This window comes from Callionymus lyra, chromosome 3 (genome assembly GCF_982586985.1).
Source record: "Callionymus lyra chromosome 3, fCalLyr1.hap1.1, whole genome shotgun sequence".
Lineage (NCBI taxonomy): Eukaryota > Metazoa > Chordata > Actinopteri > Syngnathiformes > Callionymidae > Callionymus > Callionymus lyra.
The window spans coordinates 27,588,135-27,610,044 of NC_141820.1; the positions used below are offsets into that span (position 1 = coordinate 27,588,135).

Below are 21,910 nucleotides of genomic sequence, written 5' to 3' on the forward strand. Positions count from 1 at the left end.
AAAATTTCATTCAGATGGAGAGGGTTGGATTGTCAATCATATCTCACTGTCTACTCGTGTCACTGCACATGTTTACATAGTGACATGATGTATTTTATTTTCACAAAAAGCACTAATTATTTTATTTGATTAATGACTTCAAAACTGAGAAAACAAATGTATCTGAATTAATAATGAATATAAAAGATACACATGAGCACAAACAAATGCCTCCTGAACCACACTTTCTTTATCTCTAGTTTAAACGGTAGTAACTGGTTAACAGAAGATACTTGTGTGTTTTCAAATTCTTCAAATAATTGCTGTCATAGACGCATCGTGATCGAGTACATCAGCGGTTCTGATGGAGTCTCTGTTTGGACCCAAAGAAGTTGAATGAAGCGGTGAAAAGGTCTACCCACAGTGGAAGTTACAGTGGATTACAGCGAATCCACTGTAACTTCCACTGTAACTTAACATGGCTTCCTTTTAGAATGACCTCTGCACTGGAGATCTTTCAGAGAGAGACGATGGAGACTCTTCAAGGACCCGAAGGTGTCGAAGTGGAGGCAGAGCTGAAAGCTGCAAAGGATCATGGGGATTATCAACTACCTGGCGAAGTTCATTCCTAATCTGTCCACAGTTGGACAAGCACTGTACGAGCTGTTGCAACCGTAGCTGTTGCCCTCAATAAATAGTATAAAAGAAAAGCAAGCCTCTATCGCCATCATTAAAAACTCCAATTTAACTCTATAGTTTTCTCTGGCCGCCAATCTGGCCAGTGATAATTTGTTTATCTGTACTCATTGTTTAACCGCTGGTTATCGAGGTGGTGTCCTGCAAACGTTGAAGGCTTTGTAGATAATAAGCAGACTCTTGGGGGAAACCAGGTCTAAATAGGAGGGACTGCATTCACCCCTACAGTAAAATTATGTGTACCCTATTTATTTAGACCTTAAACCTTTGTCTTGACCAGCCTGGTGCTTGAATGAGATCAAGTGATATTTGTTAATGAATTTAAATACAATAAAATATTGATACTTCTGACTGAGATTAATCCACTATAAAAACAAACAATATGGTATTTTTCAAGTAAAAATTATATATGTTAATTATATAATTTAACCTGCAATTGTTTTTTTATTTACTTTCTTCACATTAGTGACCCTAATTTATCCAACCCACCGCATGGGTCCCCACTTTCAACCTGCTGTTGCCTGAGACCTGGTTTCTCTGCCAGGTTTACTTTTGAGGGCCAGTTCATGCTAAAGTTTGTGGGTAAATAGTAACAAGAACAGGCAGTTTTACTTCCTGTGAGACCATACAATGTTGGAGATCGTAGAGCACCAAGAGCTCACTGACCAGGAGGGAACTGAAGATAGTTCAAGTGTTTTTAACTTGAAAGTCTGTCCGTAAAATAATGATAAAAATGGTTCCTGAATGCAGATTACACAAAATATGTCAGATTTGCTCTGTTGTCTCCAAGTCTTGTTCGAATGTGTTTAATTCTGAATATGAAAATGAATGAAAATCATTCAAATGTATTTACTGTTTGATCTCAATTTCATGTTTGAACCACTAGAGGGCACTAAAGGCTTTTCTCGTCTCAACAAAAAAACGTATTTATGTTTTACTCTCATCGTTATATTTAAGAAAAACTTGTCTGTAAAACACCACGAGGGCCATATTTTGTGAATAAAGTTGTGAATAAAAAAGAAGAATGAGTGTGTAACCCATATGAAGGAAATATAGTTTCTACATATAAATCATCGTACGTCAAAATAAAAAGCAATTCAATCCACTTTTATTTCTCTTCATATTTATCTTCACTTTAATTTTGATACTCCTGACATTCCATAGTTTACATTGCACAGTCGAGTTTTTGTCACAGAAAATAGTCGTAATAACATGTTTGGTTTACTTTCACTTTCCATCTGGACGTGACGTCACACTGAATCCTCATTGGCTCAGATATTTCTTCCTGCGTCTGTTGTTTGCTTTCACTTGTACTTCGTTCGTCGACCTGAATACTTGTTGGATCCTAGTCTCCAGAAAAGAGCTGAAGATGAAGAAGGTGTTGTTTCTGCTTGTTGTGTGGATCCACAGCTCAACTGCGAGTGAGTCTCCTTCCTCCACTTTCATGTGTTCACACCTGCGTCACCTTTTATTTCTCCAAATACTCTTCACTACAACCTTCATGACCTTTTCACTCTCAGAGGAGTCAAAGTGTTTCACTGATTCACTTTTCATCTCAGAACCGTGAAGAAGTCGTACACAGAAAAGTAGATCCGAGCTCAATGTCAGGTGCTCACCTGGTGGCGCTGTTGAGTCACTTCTGTTGATTGACGGAGGAACTTGTTTGACGCTGAACAGAAAGTGACTCCAGAGTTTTGCTTCATGAGCTGATCTCTTGTTTTTAAACGATGCTGCCATCAGGAGATTCATTGACTCACAAGAAGAGCTTTTACAATTTTCATTGATTTGACTTTAGTAAACAAGTCTATCATGAACTAAAATGAGGAAATAAAAACAAAGAAAGTGTCGCATTTCTTAAGTGCGCATGTTCAGACAACCTTGTAGCTCAGCTCACTTCAACATATGATCAGATCTCACAGTTTATTGGAGCAACTCAGTGAAGCAGCTGCTCTGAACTTGTGTTTGGACTTAAAATATCTAAATGAAACATTTACAATCATGTTGAACAGTAATCTTCAGAAACATGTTATTTATAAACTGATATAAACTCATGTTATTTAAGTTAATCATTAACCTTAATGTCCTTCAATGATCTTTATTCTATCAATCATTCTTCGATTTGTTCCATGAACTTGGTTTTCCTTTTCATTGAAATATAAAAAGTGTTATTAGAGAGAAATAATAAAAATAAGCAACATTATCTGTGTTTTTTAAAAACAATTTCAATTTAGTTGTTTGATCTTTTTCAACATTGTTGCTCCTGTTTCTTCTTAATTCATCCATTTATTCTTTTAATTCTCTTTATTCCTTATTTGTTTTATTGTAAATATTTATTACATTTCAGCTCGTTATTATTATTAATAGTTTTTCTTCTTTCTTCTTCTTCTTCTTATATAGTTGTGTCCCAGTTAGCCAGGGTTCTTGGAGAGTGAGGTGTGAAGGATGTTCTGCTGGTGTCCGTGTGTGGACGTGAACTTTGTGTCACTGCTGACTGTCCCTCTGTTCTTCACCTCTTTGTCTTTGTAGAAGATGTGATTGTTCTGCTGCATCACAACGTTGTGTCATCAGAACCAGAGAAGATCTAAACTTTGTTTTTGTGTCTCACAGTGATTCACACGATGCAGTTTTTCTACACTGCGTCTGCTGGAGTTAAAAACTTCCCAGAGTTTGTTGCTGTCACTTATGTGGACGGAGTTGAAGTGACTCACTACGACAGCAACACCAGGAGAAAAGTACCCAAACAAGACTGGATGATCCAGGCCACAGCAGATAATCCTCAGTACTGGGAGACAAACACAAATATCTTAAGTAACGCACAGCAGGTCAACAAGAACAACATTGAAATAGCAAAACAGAGATTCAACCAAACTGGAGGTTTGTTGTCTTTAAAATCAATGTTTGACCTTAAACTGAATCATGTTCAACCTTTTTACATCCTGAACCATCAATCTTGTATACAGAGTAGATCAGAGGAGGAAACTGGAGTAGATCATACAAGTTCAGAGAAGAAGAGTAGATCACAGTGGAGTATTAAACAGTGGAGTAGATCACAGTGGACTATGAAACAGTGGAGTAGACCACAGTGGAGTATTAAACAGTGGAGTAGATCACAGTGGAGTATGAAACAGTGGAGTATGAAACAGTGGAGTAGACCACAGTGGAGTATGAAACAGTGGAGTAGATCACGGTGGAGTATTAAACAGTGGAGTAGATCACAGTGGAGTATGAAACAGTGGAGTATGAAAAAGTGGAGTAGACCAAAGTGGGGTATGAAACAGTGGAGTAGATCACAGTGGAGTATGAAACAGTGGAGTATTAAACAGTGGAGTAGACCACAGTGGAGTATTAAACAGTGGAGTAGACCACAGTGGAGTATTAAACAGTGGAGTAGACCACAGTGGAGTATGAAAAAGTGGAGTAGACCAAAGTGGAGTATGAAACAGTGGAGTAGATCACAGTGGAGTATGAAACAGTGGAGTAGACCACAGTGGAGTATGAAACAGTGGAGAAGACCACAGTGGAGTATGAAACAGTGGAGTAGATCACAGTGGAGTAGACCACAGTGGAGTATGAAACAGTGGAGTAGATCACAGTGGAGTATTAAACAGTGGAGTAGATCAAAATGGAGTATTAAACAGTGGAGTAGATCACAGTGGAGTATTAAACAGTGGAGTAGATCAAAATGGAGTATTAAACAGTATAGTAGACCACAGTGGAGTATGAAACAGTGGAGTAGATCACAGTGGAGTATGAAACAGTGGAGTAGATCAAAATGGAGTATGAAACAGTGGAGTAGACCACAGTGGAATATCAAACAGTGGAGTAGATCACAATGGAGTATTAAAAAGTGGAGTAGATCACAGTGGAGTATGAAACAGTGGATTAGATCACAGTGGAGTATTAAACAGTGGAGTAGATCACAGTGGAGTATTAAACAGTGGAGTAGATCACAGTGGAGTATTAAAAAATGGAGTAGACCACAGTGGAGTATGAAACAGTGGAGTAGATCAAAGTGGAGTATGAAACAGTGGAGTAGATCACAGTGGAGTATGAAACAGTGGAGTAGACCACAGTGGAGTATTAAACAGTGGAGTAGATCAAAATGGAGTATTAAACAGTGGAGTAGACCACAGTGGAATATCAAACAGTGGAGTAGATCACAATGGAGTATTAAAAAGTGGAGTAGACCATAGTGGAATATCAAACAGTGGAGTTTTAAATAGTGGTGTAGACAACAGTGGAGAATGAAACAGTGGAGTAGATCATAGTGGTGTATTAAACAGCGGAGTAGATCACAGTGGAGTATGAAACAGTGGAGTAGACCACAGTGGAGTATTAAACAGTGAAGTAGATCAAAATAGAGTAATAAACAGTGGAGTAGATCATAGTGGAGTATTACAAATGGAGTAGAACAGTGGAGTAGATCATAGTGGTGTACTAAACAGCGGAGTAGATCACAGTGGAGTATGAAACAGTGGAGTAGACCACAGTGGAGTATTAAACAGTGAAGTAGATCAAAATAGAGTAATAAACAGTGGAGTAGATCATAGTGGAGTATTACAAATGGAGTAGAACAGTGGAGTATTAAACAGTGGAGTAGATCATAGTGGTGTACTAAACAGCGGAGTAGATCACAGTGGAGTATGAAACAGTGGAGTAGACCACAGTGGAGTATTAAACAGTGAAGTAGATCAAAATAGAGTAATAAACAGTGGAGTAGATCATAGTGGAGTATTACAAATGGAGTAGACCACAGTGGAGTATTAAAAATGGAGTAGATCACAGTGCAGTATTAAACAGTGAAGTAGATCACAGTGGAGTATTAAAATGGAGTAGACCACAGTGGAGTATAAAACAGTGGAGTATTAAACAGTGGAGTAGATCATAGTGGAGTATTAAAAATGGAGTAGACCACAGTGGAGTATTAACAATGGAGTAGATCACAGTGCAGTATTAAACAGTGAAGTAGATCACAGTGGAGTATTAAAATGGAGTAGACCATAGTGGAGTATAAAACAGTGGAGTATTAAACAGTGGAGTAGATCATAGTGGAGTATTAAAAATGGAGTAGACCACAGTGGAGTATTAAAAATGGAGTAGATCACAGTGCAGTATTAAACAGTGAAGTAGATCACAGTGGAGTATTAAAATGGAGTAGACCACAGTGGAGTATTAAACACTGGAGTAGATCACAGTGGAGTATTAAAAATGGAGTAGATCACAGTGGAGTAGATCACAGTGGAGTAGACCACAGTGGAGTAGACCAAAGTGGAGTAGACCACAGTGGAGTATTAAAAATGGACTAGACCAGATTTTAGTATTAAAAATGGAGTAGAGCACAGTGGAGTAGATCACAGTGGAGTAGACCAAACTGGAGTAGACCACAGTGGAGTATTAAAAATGGACTGAACCAGATTTTAGTATTAAAAATGGAGTAGAGCACAGTGGAGTAGATCACAGTGGAGTAGACCAAACTGGAGTAGACCACAGTGGAGTAATAAAAATGGACTGAACCAGATTTTAGTATTAAAAATGGAGTAGACCACAGTGGAGTATAAAACAGTGGAGTATTAAAAGTGGAGTAGATCACAGAGGAGTATTAAACAGTGGAGTAGACCACAGTGGATTATTAAAAGTGGAGTAGACCGCAGTGGAGTATTAAAAGTGGAGTAGACCGCAGTGGAGTATTAAAAGTGGAGTAGATCACAGTGGAGTATTAAACACTGGAGTAGACCACAGTGGAGTATTAAAAATGGAGTAGACCACAGTGGTGTGTTAAAAATGGAGTAGACCACAGTGGATTATTAAACAGTGGAGTTGATCACAGTGGAGTATTACAAATGGAGTAGATCACTGTGGAATAGATCACAGTGGAGTAGACCACAGTGGAGTATTAAACAGTGGAGTAGACCACAGTGGAGTATTAAATAGTGGAGTAGACCACAGTGGAGTATTAAACAGTGGGGTAGACCACAGTGGAGTATTAAACAGTGGAGTAGACCACAGTGGAGTAGACCACAGTGGAGTAGATCACAGTGGAGTATTAAACAGTGGAGTAGATCAAAATGGAGTATTAAACAGTGGAGTAGACCACAGTGGAATATCAAACAGTGGAGTAGATCACAGTGGAGTATGAAACAGTGGAGTAGATCACAGTGGAGTATGAAACAGTGGAGTAGATCACAGTGGAGTATTAAACAGTGGAGTAGATCACAGTGGAGTATTAAACAGTGGAGTAGATCACAGTGGAGTATTAAACAGTGGAGTAGATCAAAATGGAGTATTAAACAGTGGAGTAGATCACAATGGAGTATTAAAAAGTGGAGTAGACCACAGTGGAGTAGACCACAGTGGAGTAGATCACAGTGGAGTATTAAACAGTGGAGTAGATCACAGTGGAGTAGACCACAGTGGAGTATTAAACAGTGGAGTAGAGCACAGTGGAGTAGACCACAGTGGAGTAGATCACAGTCGAGTATTAAACAGTGGAGTATTAAACAGTGGAGTAGACCACAGTGGAGTAGACCACAGTGGAGTATTAAACAGTGGAGTAGACCACAGTGGAGTAGATCACAGTGGAGTATTAAACAGTGGAGTAGATCAAAATGGAGTATTAAACAGTGGAGTAGATCACAGTGGAGTATTAAAAAGTGGAGTAGATCACAGTGGAGTATGAAACAGTGGAGTAGACCACAGTGGAGTATCAAACAGTGGAGTAGACCACAGTGGAATATCAAACAGTGGAGTAGACCACAGTGGAATATCAAACAGTGGAGTAGATCACAATGGAGTATTAAAAAGTGGAGTAGATCACAGTGGAGTATGAAACAGTGGAGTAGATCACAGTGGAGTATTAAACAGTGGAGTAGATCACAGTGGAGTATTAAACAGTGGAGTAGATCACAGTGGAGTATTAAACAGTGGAGTAGATCAAAATGGAGTATTAAACAGTGGAGTAGATCACAATGGAGTATTAAAAAGTGGAGTAGACCACAGTGGAGTAGACCACAGTGGAGTAGACCACAGTGGAGTAGACCACAGTGGAGTATTAAACAGTGGAGTAGATCACAGTGGAGTATTAAAAAGTGGAGTAGATCACAGTGGAGTATTAAACAGTGGAGTAGATCAGGTCTCACTCTGGTTTCTCTCTCAGGTGTTCACATCTTTCAGACGATGTACGGTTGTGAGTGGGACGATGAGACTGGAGAGGTCAAAGGTTACCTACAGTACGGCTATGATGGAGAAGACTTCATTGTGTTTGACCTTCAGACTCTGACCTGGGTCGCTCCGAGTCCTCAGGCCGTCATCTCCAAACACAAGTGGGACCAGAATGAAGGCATGAATAAATATAATCAGTTCTATTACACCCAGGAATGTCCAAACTATCTGAAGAAGTTTGTGAAGTTTGGGAGCAAAACCTTGATGAGAACAGGTAGTTCCATGACCTTCTTCTCCTTCTGCTCTCCTTCCTCCTTTTCTCCCTCCTCTCTCTCCTCATGTCCTCTCTTTCTCTCTCTTATCTTCTTTTCCTCACCTCCACCCCCTGTCCTCCCTCCTCCTCCTCTCCTTCATTCTCTGTCCATCCTTTGACTTTCTCTCTGAAGTGTGGTGTCTCTCCCTTCAGAGCGTCCACGAGTGTCTCTCCTCCAGAAGACAGCCAGCTCTCCGGTCACCTGCCACGCTACAGGCTTCTACCCCGACAGAGCCATGTTGTTCTGGACCAAAGATGGAGAGGAGCTGCACGAGGATGTGGAACACGGAGAGATCCTCCCCAACCCTGACGGAACCTTCCAGAACATGGTGGACCTGAAACTCCCGTCTGACGACTGGTCCAGGTACGAGTGTGTGTTTCAACTGGACGGCATTCCGGAAGACGTGGTCACCAAACTGGATCCGTCAAACATCCTGACCAACGGTAAGAGTCTTCAGAACCTTGTTGGTGTCTCCAGAGGTTTCTTTCATCCAGATGAGAGTCCAGGTGTGGTCAGCATGGATCTGCTGAATGAGGCCCCACCACGTCTCTAACACTGGTCACCTGATCATGTCTCCACTTACTTTGCTCTCCATCCACAGCCAGGACTTTCCTGACCTTGTACATCATCATGGCCGCCGTCGCTGCCTCCGCTCTGGTGCTCACAGTGGTTGGATACTTCATCTACAAGAAGAAGAAGAAAGGTGAGAGTTTGTGATTTGATCCAGATCATCAGAAGGTCAGCAGAGATGAGAAGAGGTCAGAGGAACTCTTCTATGTTCATCTTCTTCAGGTGTAATTTGTCCTCTTTCTTTCCATTTCAGGCGACTCTGACTCGTCCTGTAAGTACATGATCTTGTCTCAGCTCAGATGTTGACCATGTGACAGAGTGCTAGCATGCTAGCATCAGTGTTGACACTAGTTTCATCTGCTGGTGAGAAGCACACAAGCTAACAGGGTTTGTGATCTTACAGCGGCCCCCAGCTCGGAGCTGGACCATCTGAAGGATCCGCCCGTGGACAGAGACTAAAGTCAGTGGATGATAATTGTCACTTTTCTTCAAGACTCACTTCACGCATGATTTTACAAGTTGATACATTTTTCTGTCTCCGTGTTTCAGGAGGAATCGACCAAGAAACGTCTTTTTCTTCTGAGACTCTGCAGACGTCAGAGCTGCTGATCTTTGTTCCTTCACTGGAAATGTGTTTGAAAGTCACATCAGGATGTCATGTGATCTGATCCTTGAAGACTCACTTTGTAGCTTCTCTTGGTTCATCTGCTCAATTCTAGAACATCCACATGTTCCAACTTCCAAGTAGCCGTTATGAAAACTACACACACACAGATAAATGCACACACACGATTCTTTCCACACAAATACACTCACACACACAAACACTCACACACATGCTACACTTTCACAAAAATAAATGCACACACACAAACACACACAAACACTCACACATGCATTATCATCACACAAGGATGCACACTCATGCATCCCTGACACAAAAATGCACTCATACACAACTGCAAACACACACACACACATGCTTCACTACTACACATAAATGCACACACAGAAATACTTAAACACATGCTTCTCTGTATTATCTTGATCTTTAAAGTATATACTTTTTTTTAGTATTGTTTTGATTGTTAAAGCGCTTTGTGACCCTGGTCTGGAAAAGCGCTATAGAAATAAATATTACTTACTTACTTACTTACTCTGGCGCAACACACAATCACTGATACACAATAACTAACGCACACACACGCATGTGTCTCTGAAGACAAAATGCATACACACACGGAAAAATATTCACACAAACATAAGAGTTAAACAGGTACTGACACACAAAATCAAGCACACATGCAAAAACACACTCACAAAAACAGCAAACCAGAAAATAAGCGAACACACAAATAAAAACAAATACATGTATTTACACATAAAATAACAAAAAGAAGTACAAATATACAAAAAACCAACAGATGCACAAACTCAGACATACACAGACAAATTAAAGAATGTGTACACACACACAAGTACACACACTCACAGACACACACAGACAGTTTTGTGTTCATGTAATAGTTTGTGTGTTTTCTTCCTGGTGTGTAGACACTAGTTAATGAAGCGTCAGTTGTGATGTCAGAGGTGAAGAATCTTGTCAAACATAGTTGAACTGCTGCTTCATTTCTTGTGTGTTTTGATCTTCAAATAAATGGACAGAAAACGTCCACATGTGTTTGGACTCCAAATGTTCAGTAAAGTCACTTGTCATTGAGGGTCAGTGGAGGCTCAGAAAGAATCCATTTGTGCAGCTGTTATGAAAGGTCAACATCTCTGACCTCTCCTTCTGTTTCCTGATCAACTCATGTCCTAAATATGACTGTATTGCTTTGATCAACTGGTCTTGTGCTGAACAGGTGCACATAAGTTGTGTCCACTTTTGTGTAGAAGAAAAATCCAGAAGAGCTTGTGCCGACAATTCACATGTAGAAACTTGATTCAAAGTTTCCTGCTGAGTCGGCTGAATGTGTTTGTGGAGGTTTGCTCTCTGACCTGCTTCTCTCAAGTCAAACTTCATCAGGTTACACAACCATGAGACGCCGATCTCACGCCACACCTGTGCCGCCATCTTAGATCCCGCCAGAGCTCAAATGTGCAACACTGACGACACATTTGGACAGGTGTGGTGAGACGCCCAGTGTGGATGTTTGACTCCGCCCCCCGAGCACCTGCACCAGTCAGGTGTGCCTCTATGAGACTTGTGTGTCACGCCCTCACTGCACTCAACTGCTTTCTGTTTGCAGCGTGGAAGAGGACACCACAACAATCCACCTAGATCGCCCCCTAGCTGTGAGTCGCTCACCTAAGTCAGAATGTTAATTGAATAAATATTTTTATTTTAACATCAAATACGACTCTTGTTAAAATGTATTTTCCCTTGTATTCAAATATATTGTTTAATGTTTACAATTGCTTGTAAAGCATAATAAAATAACCTGATATAGTTGTTTTAATGTCATGGCAATGATCACAATTTAGATTAATTTAGTTTTTTATTCTACATTTCGTGCGTCAACAGTCACAGTATTTAATTTGACCTCATTATAAATTGTCCACCACTGGTCAAGATGTGTTTTTTTATTTGCTCTGATATGGATGTGTTACGTTACAAGTCATTTACAAACGTGAGTTCATCATCATGCAGGTCCAAACCAAGACAACTGTGATTAAAGATACTTTTAATCTGGTCCTGGTGACGACTGAGCAAATGCTTTAGTTCCACAATTCAGACAGAAAACATTCTCAGGCAGACGTTTCACCAGAATCACAGGAAATAGAATAGATCGTCAACAGGAAGTCGTACTCGTTCTCAGTCACATGTTCATAGTTGGATTCACGACAAGTCAGATAAAGCGTTTAGAGATGGTGAACGTTCCTTCTCCAGAGTGTGTGTGTGATGTTTCTCTGAGCCGGCTGCAGAGTTTCCTTCCACAAATGTCAGAGGCCGACAAGAGACTGGAGCAGCAGATGGAAGAGTCTCCTGACGGACGTTTGGACATCAGTGTGTGGACGATGCAAATAGAATCCGGAGATTATATCCCAACATCTGGAAGCTATTGAGAAAAAACACTAATATTTACATGTTAATATTTATTTTAAAATGTTTTGAGAGGTGCATAGTAAAAACTATGATTAAATATTAAGAATATATGTATATTTAGTTCTATGATTTCAGTTTGATTTTGAGTGAATTGACAAAATCGATTGGAGGCCTTTGGAAAATAAATGGTAAATGTACATATAAAGATTAAATTAAATTAAGATGTGAAAGAGGAAATCATCAGGTGTATGTCATGCAGATGTTTGTTTATTCTTAAAATGTATTTATAAAGAAGAACTTTTAAACACACACAGTTTTCAACCAGTATTTCTCTAGCTTTGTCATATTTTATTTCATGCTTTGCTGAATATTATGACGCTCTTTCCAAAATTAAAAATGTATAATATATAATGGATTAAATGTCACAATTTAAATCTAAAAATATCAATTAGGAAAAAAACATTTTCATTAATTTAATGTCAATCTTATATAATTGTGTCACTTCTTAAAAATGTGTTTTTATTATAGACAATTACTAAATTCAAGACAAAAGAACAAAAGGAAAAAGAAAGATTGTTGTTCAGGAAGCTGAAGATGAACAGAGTACGCCAGAGAAGAATGGATCACACGTCATTCAGACATTGAATTAAAAAATAAATAAATAATAATCTTAAGAAGCGACAGAAGAAGGATGGGATAACGCATGGAAAAAGACAGAAGTCTGGTGAAGACAGAGATGAAGAGGGAAGTTCTATTGAAAACGATGAACAAGATTCTGACAGTTCACATACGGATCAAAACATGATGAAAAGAGAGACATGAGACATTGCCAACCATGTCCAAAAAAGTAGAAGAATTTTTTTTTTTTTTTTTATATATATTTTATTTATACAATTTTTATAACAAAGTGCAAACATGTTCAAGAGTACAAAAGAAAACCTGGTTATTAAAGCACAGGAAACAAAGAAAATTAAAATAACAAGAAACAAGAATACACTGTACCGAATAAAGTAGACAAGAGTAGAAATATAAGAGAAAAAATAAATAAAAAATACTAAAAAATAAAAAATAAAATAAAATAAAACAACTGTCAGGCAAAAGCTTATTGATAATAAACACTCTTGTAGTACGTCAAGGGGTTCAAAGGACCTCGGTGTCCAGGAGAAAAGTCCAGCTCAAGGATAACTTATAAATGTCTATGCGTCTCTCTTAATGAATTGAATGAAAGGATCCCAGATTTTTTTGTACTTTCCTGTATTCCCAGAAAGGGAAAATCGAATCTCCTCCAGATAGAGGCATGAGGCCATATCGTTCATCCAGACTTTGTATGATGGAGGAGAAGCTGACTTCCACTCCCGAAGAATAGTCTTCTTTGCCACAACCAAACCGAAGGCGAGGGCCTGCTGAAATGCTTTGGGAAGCTTTTTTGTATCGTTGGTACAACCCATAATAACCAATGATCCATCTGGTACAAGAGTCTGATTGTATGCATCTCAAAGACTATTAAAAACAAAAGTAGAAGATTTTTAGAAGAAACAAAATCGAACCAAAAAAAGGCGCATATAAACTCAGATCATCATGGACTGACACATTTTATAATGCATTCCTGAAGGAGAATCCATGTTGCACACTTGCATTCCAGTATCAACATGAGAAAAAAAGCCACAAAAGGAAATGTGACTATTTCAATGTAAAGGCAAGATGCACTTTTCATGAGTGTGAAGCCGTTTACTTTTTCACTATGAGAAAAAAAAACAAAGTCTAATGACCAAAATATTGTTATTGTCCGAGTTGTTGAAGTGACAAATAATAGAGTTTTCGTCCAGCAAAGTACCTGCAGAGGGTAAAAATGGCAAAAGCGATAACAAAGGGTGTCAACAATTACCTACAAAATGATGAAAGATACACCAGTGGAAGAACTCAAAGGAGGCAACATTACTCAAAGCCTGAGTAAGGATGTTCTAAAAAGATATATATCCTCTGGAGTGAAGCAAAGTGCTTCATGACGATGTAATGCTGGAACTCATGATAGCCCAAACAGTTCTCTGTGGCAGTCATGCAGGATTTAAAAATGATCTCCAGCATCTGCAAATGGATCCCTTTGGTTTTCATTTATACACTGAAGGTGGAATTAACATTTTGTTGGAGCGTTTAAAAAGACATGACAGTGTCACTCTTCATCTTGACGCTACAGATAGTGTTGTCCAGAAAATTCCAACGTCTTTTTCTTCTGAGACTCTGCAGACGTCAGAGCTGCTGATCTTTGTTCCTTCACTGGAAATGTGTTTGAAAGTCACATCAGGATGTCATGTGATCTGATCCTTGAAGACTCACTTTGTAGCTTCTCTTGGTTCATCTGCTCAATTCTAGAACATCCACATGTTCCAACTTCCAAGTAGCCGTTATGAAAACTACACACACACACAAATACACTCACACACACAAACACAAATACACTCACACACACAAACACAAATTCGCAAACACTCACACACATGCTTCTCTAACACACAAAAATGCGCATGCGTCTCTGAAGACAAAATGCATACACACACGGAAAAATATACACACAAACATAAGAGTTAAACAGGTACTGACACACAAAATCAAGCACACATGCAAAAACACACTCACGAAAACAGCAAACCAGAAAATAAGCGCACACACAAATAAAAAATAACAAACGCATGTATTTACAGATGAAATAATAAACAGAAGTACAAATATACAAAAAAAAACCTGTGCACAAATTCAGACACACAGAGACAAATTAAAAAAGGTGTTCACACACACGTATACACACTCACAGACACACACAGTTTTGTGTTCATGTAATAGTTTGTGTGTTTTCTTCCTGGTGTGTAGACACTAGTAAATGAAGCGTCAGTTGTGATGTCAGAGGTGAAGAATCTTGTCAAACATAGTTGAACTGCTGCTTCATTTCTTGTGTGTTTTGATCTTCAAATAAATGGACAGAAAACGTCCACATGTGTTTGGACTCCAAATGTTCAGTAAAGTCACTTGTCATTGAGGGTCAGTGGAGGCTCAGAAAGAATCCATTTGTGCAGCTGTTATGAAAGGTCAACATCTCTGACCTCTCCTTCTGTTTCCTGATCAACTCATGTCCTAAATATGACTGTATTGCTTTGATCAACTGGTCTTGTGCTGAACAGGTGCACATAAGTTGTGTCCACTTTTGTGTAGAAGAAAAATCCAGAAGAGCTTGTGCCGACAATTCACATGTAGAAACTTGATTCAAAGTTTCCTGCTGAGTCGGCTGAATGTGTTTGTGGAGGTTTGCTCTCTGACCTGCTTCTCTCAAGTCAAACTTCATCAGGTTACACAACCATGAGACGCCGATCTCACGCCACACCTGTGCCGCCATCTTAGATCCCGCCAGAGCTCAAATGTGCAACACTGACGACACATTTGGACAGGTGTGGTGAGACGCCCAGTGTGGATGTTTGACTCCGCCCCCCGAGCACCTGCACCAGTCAGGTGTGCCTCTATGAGACTTGTGTGTCACGCCCTCACTGCACTCAACTGCTTTCTGTTTGCAGCGTGGAAGAGGACACCACAACAATCCACCTAGATCGCCCCCTAGCTGTGAGTCGCTCACCTAAGTCAGAATGTTAATAATTGAATAAATGTTTTCATTTTAACATCAAATACAAATCTTGTTAAAATGTGTTTCCCCTTCAATTAAAATATATTGTTTAATGTTTACAATTGCTTGTAAGGCATAATAAAATAACCTGATATAGTTGTTTTAATGTCATGGCAATGATCACAATTTAGATTAATTTAGTTTTTTATTCTACATTTCGTGCGTCAACAGTCACAGTATTTAATTCGACCTCATTATAAATTGTCCACCGCTGGTCAAGATGTGTTTTTTTATTTGCTCTGATATGGATGTGTTACGTTACAAGTCATTTACAAACGTGAGTTCATCATCATGCAGGTCCAAACCAAGACAACTGTGATACAAGATACTTTTAATCTGGTCCTGGTGACGACTGAGCAAATGCTTTAGTTCCACAATTCAGACAGAAAACATTCTCAGGCACACGTTTCACCAGAATCACAGGAAATAGAATAGATCGTCAACAGGAAGTCCTACTCGTTCTCAGTCACATGTTCATAGTTGGATTCACGACAAGTCAGATAAAGCGTTTAGAGATGGTGAACGTTCCTTCTCCAGTGTGTGTGTGATGTTTCTCTGAGCCGGCTGCAGAGTTTCCTTCCACAAATGTCAGAGGCCGACAAGAGACTGGAGCAGCAGATGGAAGAGTCTCCTGACGGACGTTTGGACATCAGTGTGTGGACGATGCAAATAGAATCCGGAGATTTTATTCCAACATCTGGAAGCTATTGAGAAAAAAGACTAATATTTACATGTTAATATTTATTTAAAATGTTTTGAGAGGTGCATAGTAAAAACTATGATTAAATATTAAGAATATATGTATATTTAGTTCTATGATTTCAGGCTGATTTTGAGTGAATTGACAAAATCGATTGGAGGCCTTTGGAAAATAAATGGTAAATGTACATATAAAAATTAAATTAAATTAAGATGTGAAAGAGGAAATCATCAGGTGTATGTCATGCAGATGTTTGTTTATTCTTAAAATGTATTCATCAAGAACTTTTACACATGGTGAAGGCCTTACATTTTCCTCCCACAGTCCAAAAACATACAGAGGTTGATTGAGAATTTTGGGAAATTGACATTTATTAAAAACGATCTATATGAGAACAATGCACCAGCAGATATCTGGAGGCATGACCAGCGAGACATCAGTACTAAATTCAGGTAAAACCATATTATTATAATTTTTTTCTAATCTAAGGTAAGGTAAGGTAAAACTTTATTGATCCCTCAGGAGGTCTCCTTCGGGAAATTGTTTAAATGATCCAGCTTGTATTTTTAATCTTTTCAGTTTTAAACCAGCATTTTGCTAGCTATGTCATATTTTATTGCATGCATTGCTGAATATTTTGACACTCTTTTCATAATTAAAAATGTAAAACATAAACTAAAAATATAAATTCGGAAATAAATGATTTGATTAATTTAATGTCAATCTTATATATTTGTGTCACTTCTTGAAATTTTCTTTTTTTTATTCTAGGTAAAGACAAAATTCAAGAAAAAAAAGGCAAAAATAAAGGTTGTTTATAAAAAGGCTGAATATATATATATCTGTCCTACGAAACCAAAAAACCATAGCACAGGTAGAGACAGATCAATGCTGGGCTATGATCAACAGTGACCTTATATCATTCAACAAATAAAATGTTTCTTCCTACCTTGAAAGAGCATACAGAGTTGGAATGGGCCAAAGTGAAGACATTCCAACATTTACAGTCCTTCATCTTTGCTGTGCCCACATTTTGAAGGCTGTACTGCAAACACTGGTGAAGAAAACCAATAATAAAACCATACGAGAACATGTATTCTACACCTTTGCTCACCTGATAAATTGCAGCAACATAAGGGTTGCTGTGGAGGTGTTCTATCACATGTTTGTGATTTTTTTTTTTTTAACTTGTTTATTGTCAATTCACATCAATCATAGATGACATATCCATAATATGTAGTATACATACAACAGGGTACTTCTATTCAAGTCACCCATCAGGTAGATACAAGAAACACAGCAATAAAAAGGCAAATCAAAAAGAAAAAACAATACCAAAAATAAAATAAAACAAACAAACAAACAAAAAAAAACCCGAAAACAACAACAACCTTTACCTTGAGACAAATTAAGCTAGAGTTAAACATTCAGTTCGACAGTTTCTGTATTCAGATGATGCATCTCAATATACTTTTACCTCTTTAGAATTGAAGCAAAAGAAAGGGTGAGGTGGAAAAGAAGTAAAACAAATCCACAAAAACAAATCACAATTGTATTACAATGCTATTACAACAGTAATTGCTCACCAACCAACCAGTTCTTGACCGTATTATTGAGTGACAGCGGACCATCTTTTTTCAAACAAAGGGACTTTAAGTTTCAGTTGGGCAGTCAATTTTTTCCATCTGTTAAACATGCTTTAGCTTCTGTTTCCATTGATCCAATGTTGGCGGGTTTATTTTCATCCAGTGAATTGTGATCATTTTTCTTGCAGTTAACAACAGTATATGTAGTAAATAAAGTTGGCATTTGGTATACAAGTCTTCTTCTGATACATCTAGAAGATACATTAGAGGATCCAGAGGAATGTCTTTTGCCATGATAGTCTTGATCTCGCCCCCAATATTTTTCCAAAATGTCTGTATGTTTGGACAGTTTCAGAATATGTGAGAGTGATCACCAACCATTCCACACTTCCTCCAACACATATCATTGGCGCCATCTTTAAACTTACACTAACGGAGTTCGAAAGAACCTCACATTTTTTTTCCAATCAAATTCTTTCCATATTTGGCTTCCGATTCCGATTCCAGCCTGCCACCCTATTTTCCCAAATGTCGTTTCCAAATTACTATTCAATTCAAGTTCTCATTGCTCTTTAATGTGAAGAGTGTTATCTATTGTATCATTCAGTAGTATTTTATAGATCTGAGATACAAGTTTCTTTAGTGGTACAACATGTTTGATTACCAGAGAAAAGAAATTGTCAATACTCGTCATTTCCCTCATGATATTCCTCTTTATGTTTTGTAATATAATTTCTTATCTGCAAGTAACGGAAAAAGTCACAGTTTTGTGAATTTTGTTTGTTCTTTAGCTGTTCGAAGGATTTTAAATAATTTCCTTCATAAAGTTGCTCAATTATTTTCAATCCTTTTTCTGCCCATTTTCCGAAAGTTTCATCATTGATGGATGGTGAAAATTCTATATTATCAACTATTAGCATAGCTCTAGTTAGTCCCATGACTCCGCTCACCAGTTTTTGAACTGCTTTCCAAATCTTTATTGTATATTTGACCCACACATTGTCTAGTTTAAGTTTCTTTTGGGTCTGTTGGCTCAAAAAAGGGAGAATTGATAAAGACACCTGGGGTATTGAGTTTTGTTCGATCAACACCGTTCGTCTATTTCAGGGTCTTTAACCACCCAGGCCACCAAGGCTCTAAGCTGCGCTGCCCAGTAATAAAGTTTTAGATCGGTTAGGCCAAGTAAGTAAGTAAGTAGGTAAGTAAGTAATATCCTCCTTTATCGTTTGTTGACATGAATATTTTTAATCTGATTTTTGGTCTTTTGTTTTGCCAGATAAATTGTTATACGAGTTTGTTGATGAAATTAAAGGTGGTGCTTGGGACATTGATTGGGAGAGATGGAAATAAGAACAGGAATCGAGGGAGAATGTTCATTCTTATGGTCTTGATTCTGCCAAACAATAACAACGGTAGCATGTTCCATCTGTTAATGTCCTTCTTTATTTCCTTTATTAAAGTGTCATAGCTAGAAGAGAATAGTTGTGAAAATCTCTGAGATAGATTAACTCCAAGATATTTGAAACCATTTCCAGGCTGTTTAAATGAAACTATGTTATCAAGTTGTGTTGGCCATTCACCCTTAATCATCATCACTTCAGACTTTGTCATATTAATCTTATATCCTGAGACGGAGCTGTATTGGTCTAGATTTTGTAATAATGCAGGGATTGATGTAATCGGTTCCTCTAGAAATAATAATATATCATCTGCGAAAATTGCAAGTTTCTGTTCTTTGTTTCCGTTATCCAACATTCCTTTTATAGTGGGGTAACATCTGATTAGCTCAGCCAATGGTTCGATGCTGATGGCGAATAATGTTGGAGAATCTCCCTGACCTGTACCACGGTTCAAGGGGAAGAACTTGGAGCAATGCCCATTAACCCTAACTCTTGATTTAGGATTTTTGTAGAAAACTTGAATCTATTTTCTGAATGTTTCATTGAAGCCCATATGCTTTAAGGTATGTTGGAGAAAAACCCAGTCAAACCTGTCGAAGGCCTTTTCTGCGTCTAAGCTAAGGAACATTGACGTAGTTTCTCTTTTGTATAAGGTTGACTGCAAGTTAAGAGCTTTTCTGTAGTTGTCAGTACCTTGTCTGTTTTTAATAAAACCTGTCTGATCTGCCTTTATGAATTTATGAATATAGTTCGGTATCCTGTTTGATATAATAGATGTCAGAATTTTAAGATCAACACAGAGGAGGTCGATATGAGGCACATAAAGTTGGGTCTTTATTTTCTTGTAAATTACGCTTAATAATGCCTCTGACCATGAACCTGGTGGATCTTCCTTAGTCAAGGCATAGTTATAGATTCGGCATAGAACTGGACATAACTCACTGATAAATGTTTTATAGTATTCGGCAGCGATGCCACCAGTACCTGGTGCTTTGTTGTTTTCAATTTTAAGAATGGTGTTTTAGATTTCATCTTCTTTTATGGGTGAGAGGATCATATCAGCCTCCCCTGTTTACAAACTGTTTAGTGTCACTGATTCAAAAAAGGATTCAATATTTTGTATTTTGTCGGGTTCTTCATGCTCTTTGTATAATGTGTCATAGTAAGAAGCAAATGCATCTGCAATTTCTTTAGGTTGTAATAGTATCTGATTATTTTTAGGACCTTTAATTTTGTGCACAACTCTACTGGCCTGAGCTTTACGTAACTGGTAGGCCAGCAGGCGGCCTGCTCTGTTACCCATCTCATAGTATTTTCTACTTGCAAATCGAAGTGCCCCTTCTGCTTTATATGTCAAGAGATTATCTCATTTCTGTCGGCTTTCCTTTAGTAAATCAAAAGTAATCCGATTTTTTGATCTTTGATATTCAATCTCTTTTTCTGATTTCTTTCTCTAATTGCAATTGTTCATTTAGCTTCTCATTCTTTTTTCTAGATGAGATGGCAATAATATTGCCCCTCATTACTGCTTAAGCGCCATCCCATAGTGTAGATAGTGACACCATATCATTGTCATTAATAGTAAAGTATTCAGAGAGTTGTTGGGAAATGTCGTTTCTGATAGTTTTGTCGTTAAGTAATGACAGATTTAATCTCCAATATTTTTGTTCCATCACTTTGCCCTATTTGGAAATTTAGTGTGACTGGGGCGTGATCAGATATGGTTATGGCTTCTATAGTGCATTCAACAGCTCTATACGTGTCAGAGCTTGAAATAAGAAACATATTGAGTCCTGCGGGAAGTCGGTCCGAGTTCTGTCTCAAAACACCATTGAAATCACTTCCAATTAAAATAATTCCTTCTGCATGTTTAGCTAGTAATAATGAAATATTTTTATAGAAGTCTGCAGCGTCCTCATTTGGGCCATATATGTTAACAAGTGTTATTTTTATGCCGCTTATGAATCTGATGACCATCACATATCTCCCCTGTTCATCTTCTATTGTAGTTTTATGTTTGAAGTATGCCAGTTTGCCTATAAGAATGGCAACTCCTCTCTTTTTACCATGTTTAAAGGAAGCACTAAATACCTGATCAACCCATTCTCTTTTCAATGTTTTATGTTCATTTGTGTCTAAATGAGTCTCCTGGATCATTGCTATAGAACAGTGGATTTGTTTATGTTGAATTAATATATTTTTCCGCATTATAGGATTATTTATACCTTTTACATTGTAAGTCACAAACTTAAACTTGTCCATAAGTTAGTGAATAAGTAAACTCGTCATTACCTTCCTCTCAAAAAACATTTCCCGAAATCTTCCATCGTTGAACTCGAACAAAAACCCAAGATAATAATGAAGTTTCAACACGGTCTCAAGGTAGAACAAAACACATACAAAAACTATATACAGAAGAATCAAAAATAACTTCCACATACCCGACTCCCGGGGTTCACACACCAGTGTGAGTCTGCAGCTGTTGTCAGGCGAACTAAACAGTCGCATGAGGAAAGAACTCGCTTTCAGAGCCGTCATTAAGCTCCGTCAAAAGTGAAGAAAAAGATATATATATATATATATATATATACATATATATATATATATATTTTTTATATATATATATATATTTTTTCTCACCGTTCTCCGATGACATCTTGAGCTGTGCGGGGTAGATCCACGTGGCTGTGATGTTCTTGAGCTTCAGCTGTTTGATCACCGCTCGCACCTGAGCTCGCCTTCGCTGCACCTCCGGCGAATAATCGTGGTCAAAGAAGATCGGCTTGTTGTCGTA

At 38.1% G+C, this 21,910-nt stretch overlaps 1 protein-coding gene across 1 annotated transcript; it reads left to right on the top strand.

Moving 5' to 3' along the window:
- Positions 1-1,958: 1,958 nt before the first annotated feature.
- Positions 1,959-10,390, top strand: LOC148084259 (major histocompatibility complex class I-related protein 1-like). The gene is made up of 8 exons (XM_087787352.1): positions 1,959-2,096; positions 3,283-3,549; positions 7,829-8,107; positions 8,300-8,590; positions 8,749-8,850; positions 8,971-8,988; positions 9,121-9,177; positions 9,267-10,390. The coding sequence occupies exons 1-7, from the start codon at positions 2,045-2,047 to the stop codon at positions 9,174-9,176; spliced, it is 1,065 nt and encodes a 354-aa protein (XP_087643478.1). The 5' UTR covers positions 1,959-2,044; the 3' UTR covers position 9,177; positions 9,267-10,390.
- Positions 10,391-21,910: the final 11,520 nt, after the last annotated feature.